Source organism: Semicossyphus pulcher, unplaced genomic scaffold (genome assembly GCF_022749685.1).
Source record: "Semicossyphus pulcher isolate SPU_LCO1_2020_fin unplaced genomic scaffold, fSemPul1.0.p SCAF_11, whole genome shotgun sequence".
Taxonomy (NCBI): Eukaryota; Metazoa; Chordata; class Actinopteri; order Labriformes; family Labridae; genus Semicossyphus; species Semicossyphus pulcher.
Window position 1 is genome coordinate 22,674,124 of NW_027211615.1, and position 5,526 is coordinate 22,679,649.

General features: G+C 43.6%; 1 protein-coding gene across 4 annotated transcripts; it reads left to right on the plus strand.

Annotated features, from left to right (window-relative positions):
* The first annotated feature begins 97 nt into the window (after positions 1–97).
* paqr8 (progestin and adipoQ receptor family member VIII) lies at positions 98–3,905 on the plus strand. 4 transcript variants are annotated; one of them, XM_069657368.1, is made up of 2 exons: positions 98–252; positions 2,637–3,905. In XM_069657368.1, the coding sequence occupies exon 2, from the start codon at positions 2,695–2,697 to the stop codon at positions 3,763–3,765; it is 1,071 nt and encodes a 356-aa protein (XP_069513469.1). In that variant the 5' UTR covers positions 98–252; positions 2,637–2,694; the 3' UTR covers positions 3,766–3,905. The 4 variants fall into 4 exon arrangements, with proteins under 4 accessions (XP_069513469.1, XP_069513471.1, XP_069513470.1 ...); XM_069657370.1 differs by having other exon boundaries at positions 2,640–3,905; XM_069657369.1 differs by having other exon boundaries at positions 98–231.
* Positions 3,906–5,526: the final 1,621 nt, after the last annotated feature.

Sequence of the window (5,526 nt, forward strand, 5' to 3'; positions counted from 1 at the left end):
CGTTTCCGGCCATTTAACCCCGCCCACACTCCCGCCTGTACGGGCTGCCGACTCGACAGTGCCGAGGTCAGCTGTGCGTTTGCCCTCCCCACAGCCTCCGAGGTGTATCTCCCTCCCTCAAAATGTGACGGTGAGCTAGGTCTGTACTCCTCTGGAAAATTGGAGGAAAAGCCTGTGATGACGTGAAGACGTTTTCTCTCCGTGCTAGGTCAACAGGTGCGAGAGCAACAGGTGAGCCATCGATACAAGCCGGTGAGATGATGTTTTTTTATTGCTAAATGCTAAACATTACAGTGTGTTTGTTTTGACACGGATTATTTTAAGGCTGCACACATTTTCGCATATAAAGAAGTTTATTGTAGCTTTTTTTTTGTCTGTGTTGACATACAGGGAAAGAAAAGCGAGATTTATGCTCTTTTCTTTGTCGCAAAATCAAGATAGATAAGGAGAGAGACCGATGTTATTCTAAATATTATTGCTCTATGGTCTCAAAATGCAACGTAAGGTTTCAGGTTGAGATGTTTGCACGTTTTTAAAAACACAACACTCAAAGAAACCTGTTTGTCTCAGATCAACTCAGTTTATAAATCATAACAAATAGATGCATGTAGGCTATTCTGGGTCATAGATAGGTTGAGGAAGATGATCAGGGTGAACCCATTAGGAGGGGACACACTAGCTGTTGTCAATAGCAGTCTGCCCTAGCATGGTTTGTTTTGTTGACTAGGTGCTCATTATCCTTGGTGACAACAGTGGATTCTTCTTCTTGGTATGTAGAGAGAAAGAAAACAGGAGGGTGATGGCTACAGGCTTGACAACATACCTCCAGTGTATGTGACCAATATGGAAAAGAATGTCTGCCTGTTGTAATACAGGCTTTCATGCTGTGTGTATGTGCTTTATTACTGCTTGTGACTGTTGTTGTAATTTTCTGTCTGCAGTGTCTACAGGTGAAAAGGCCCAAAAGTGGTTCAATCTGGATCTATATGTCAAATATACACATTAACATGCAATGCTTTACAGAGTCCCCCATCAGAGGTGGCAAAAGTACACACATTCTGTACTTAAGTAGAAGTACTGACTCAACTCCTTTACTCACGTAAAAGTAAGAAAGTACACGCTCTGAAATGTACTTTAGTACAAGAGTAAAAAGTTTTCCTCTGAAGGACATTTTGCCGACCATTTCTGTGCAAAGCTAACTAAACCTCACAACAATAATAACAATGATAATCAAAATTCAAAGACGATTAAACTTAAACATCCTAGCTTAAAATAAAATACATTAACTTTTTGGGATGCACCGATACCGGTATCGGGCGGTATCAGAGCTTAAGAACTCGTACTCCTATGATATTATTAAGCATTCATATCGGTACTTGGTATCAGCAAGTACCCAAATGTAAATACTTAGTGGTATCGGTGTATCCCTATTAACTTTGAGTTGTAACAACACCAGAATTTTGAACTTCAGCGACACACGATACCTCTTTTGATAACGGTGCAAAACTAAAATAGTCCTCGGCACACTAGGCTAGTTTTCTTCTTTCATTATTACTGGACACTGTCTGGTTTTGCTGCAAGCCAAATTTCAGACTGCATAATAAAGCCTGAACCGAACTGAGGTCCCAAATATGAGCACCTGGATAATTTTTAACAGCTTTGAAATCAGCGTGCAGAGGCCAAAATCAAAATAACCGATAATTCCCCTCACATGCATTACAAGTAAAGTAACGAGCCTGTTCTGAGAATGTAAGGAGTCCAAAGTACAGATTTTTGTGTTCAAATGTCGGGAGTAAAAGTAAAAAGTTGTCAGAAAAATAAATACTCAAGTAAAGTACAGATACCTGAAAAATCTACTTAAATACAGTTACGAAGTACTACTGTCCCACCTCCGTCCCTCATACATGAATAAAAGAAACCTAAAAGAGTTACAGTCGCACTATTTCAGGGCTCACAAGTACTGCTTAATTTTCTATCCCAATTTTAATCCCACTCAGATTGTATGAAGGTCAGACTTCACTTTGTCGTTATCTTCTTCTCTTGTATCCCAAGAAATAGTATATCTCTGATTCTCATTACAGACTGATGAATTCTAAAAATGCATCCGGCGCTGTTGCCGAATCGCAATGTGAACAGTAACATAGCTCCACCTCTACGACGCCTTTGTAATTTTACATTGAACCATGCGATGCTGGCGCCAAGCCACCCCAGTGTTTGTTTTTACACAGCGTTAACGAAGCTAAAGGGGCACGACGTGTGCAAAACAGGGCAAGCTTCACATGCACACACAGCGTGAGGTCCACCCTGCCAACTCCGCAGACGCTGTTTCACCTCTATTACTCCTCTGTTACAACCTCTGATGCAGGTGGTGGTACTTCGCCCTACCATTCTGCCTCTTTCATTTGACATTAAAGACAAGGTGTAGCAATCCCGCCTTGAACTGGCAATGTAAAAGGGGCTCTAGATCATTCTTGTTGGCATTTAATCACAGCAAAATTGTCTCCTGCTAATTTCTGATTCATTATAACGTCAATCTTAGGAAACAAACTTGTAGTTTCTATAAGCCATTCACCTCTGAAATAAACTGCAAAGGGTTAACTGGTCTTTTGTTTTTGTCTTCCACATGTTTTCTCCAGCAGTCCCCGTTGTCTGCATTCCACCTCCTGGTCTCTCTCCTCCGCCCAGCACCCAGCTATGTTGAGTGACATCCTGCAGCAACTCAGCACCTTGACCATAAGCATCAAGCATGGCTGCCGCCTGCCTTGCTTGTTTCCTTCCTCCCTTCCATCACCCAGCCCCACCGTCACAGCTTCCCAGGTCCCCAGCCTTTTCCGAGAGCCGTACATCCTGTCAGGCTACCGTCCCGTTCGCCAGGACTGGCGCTGCTACCCCCTCAGCCTCTTTCAGAGACACAATGAATCCCTGAACATTTGGACCCACTTGTTGGCAGTTCCTTTGCTGCTGTTCCGCTGGTGGGCCAATGTCGGTACCCTGGGGTACACCTTTGATGCAGCTTCTCTACCTCTCGGTGTCTTCATGCTATCTGCGCTCACCTATTTGTTCTTCAGCGTGGCAGCTCATCTCTTGCAGTCTCGCTCTGAACATGCACACTACTTTTTCTTCTTTTTGGACTATGTGGGTGTAGCTGTCCATCAGTATGGTTGCTCACTTGCCAATTATTTCTACAGTTCGGAGCCAGCGTGGAGAGAAAGCTGTGTTGCGCTGTTGTTTCTACCTGGAGCTATGTTCTTTGCTTGGTTCTCCTGTGCAGGATGCTGTTTTGCCAAGTCCGTGTATCAGCGGCCGTATCCATTAGAACGTAAAATCTGTCAGCTGATTCCTGTCACCCTAGCATACCTGTTGGACATGAGCCCCGTAGCCCATCGCCTGTTCACTGTCTCCTGGACACAGGAGCCCTCGCTGCCCTTCCACGTCCTCCAGATTGCCTCTTTCCTGCTGTCCGCTCTCTTTTTCTCCTGTCCCATCCCTGAGCGCTTCTTCCCGGGCCACTGTGACTTTGTGGGTCAGGGTCACCAGATTTTCCATCTGTTTCTGTCCCTGTGCACCGTGCTCCAGCTGGAAGCTCTGTTTCAGGACTATGCCAGGCGGAGAGATAGAGTGGTGGAGGAATTTGGAGAGAGACAGTTGCGGGGGGCTTGTGTAGCCACCCTCGCCCTGTTCTTGTGTTGCATCCTAACCGCTCTTATCGCAATGAGGCATGTGAACAAGAAACTTCATCGCCAACGCAAAGAGAGAGACAACTGACAAGTTTTCATGTGTGTGTGTGTGTGTGAGAGAGAGGGAGAAGGGGTTCAAATGTACCAAATGTATTCATATTTATGTGTTTTTGGAACAATCGGTCTGTGAAAAAGGTGATATATATAAATATTCACGTAATAAAAGGTATCAGGGCGTATCGTCTGACTCAACAAATGATTTTGCTAAGTAAAGTTTTCCACAGTGAATCATCCTGGCACAGAGTGACAAGTGTACATCTGGATCGTGGTGGTCTCCAAATTACACGAACCAGATAGTGTGATTTTGACAAAGAGGGGGGAGGGGGGTTATTTATATTGGCAAAACTATGACGTAATCCACATATGGCAGTGTTGGGTACATTAGCTACAGTAGCCAGCCAGTCATCCACTTTAACAAGTAAGCTCAGGTTAGTTAACAAACGTAACAAAGGTCCTCACTTGAATGATATGCACTGTTAATGTTGCACTAGGTCTTCAAATCATAACCAAAGTTATCTCAAGACACTTTGCGAAAAGAGCAGGTCTAGAGCGTACTCTTTATTATTTAGAGAGAGACCCATGAATGCACCATGAGCCGCACTTGGCAACATTCGGCACATTGGCGAGGAAAAAACGTCCTTTTAACTAGAGATGGACCGATAACAATACCGATTATTAGTAGTCAAGGAGGCCGATAACCGATATTTGGAGCCGATATTCATTTGCAGTAAAAGTGAAAATATTGGCGTCAAAATTTTGAATAATACAAACTCCAACACTTAACTTTGTTTAAATGCCTTTAAGCATTTGTTTATTAAACAAGATAACAAAAAGCGCAGGGAGTTCCCAGGGTCAGCAGCATCTCTTATAAAGTTAACTGAACATTTAAATAAATAAATAACTTCCTGAAGTTTTATTAAGTAAATAAAACAAAGTTAAATACAATTTGCAAAGAAATGAACTTTTTCTCCTCTCCGCCGTGTGTGTGAGCACTCTGCATTCTTATCGGCCGTCGGATTAAAAAAAAAAAAAAAAAATGGCCGATGCCGATATTTGTCACAATGCCAAATATCGGCGCCGGTAATCGGTCGATCCCTACTTTTAACAGGCAGAAACCTCGAGCAGAACCAGACTCGTGTTGAACAGACATCTCGACTCGACTGGATGGGCCGAGAAGTGGGATAGAAGGAGATGCAGGAAAGAGACAGGCAAAGAGAACAACAACAACATATGTTCTTGTTACATCAACAACAGCAACAACAACAGGTGTCAGAACCAGAAACAGAATCTGTGTTTTTTTTGCCAAGTAGGTTTGCACATACAAGGAATTTGTTTAGGTGATTTTGGTGCAGAACAATTAACACAGAAGTAGAATACAAATAAGAAAATAGAATAAGATATAGAAAAAAAAAAAAAGAATAAAAATATAAAAAGCAGTACATATAATACAAAATATGTGCAACAGGTGTGCTCCTGATGGAGCGCAGCCTCTTGCCAGAGGGGAGGGTCTCAAAGAGACTGCGTCCGGGGTGAGAGGGGTCGGCCTCGATCTTACCTGCACGCCTCAGGGTCCTGGAGGTGTACAGGTCCTCGAGAGATGGCAGAGCGGATGATACGCTGCAGCCTGCCCTTGTCCCTGGCGGTGGCAGCAGCGTACCAGACGGTGACGGAGCAGGTGAGGATGGACTCGACGATAGCGGTTGAACTTCTTCAGCTGCCACAGGAAGTACCACCTCTGCTGTCCCATTAGTAATACATACTTATGGTTCCAATAATAATGTTACAAAAG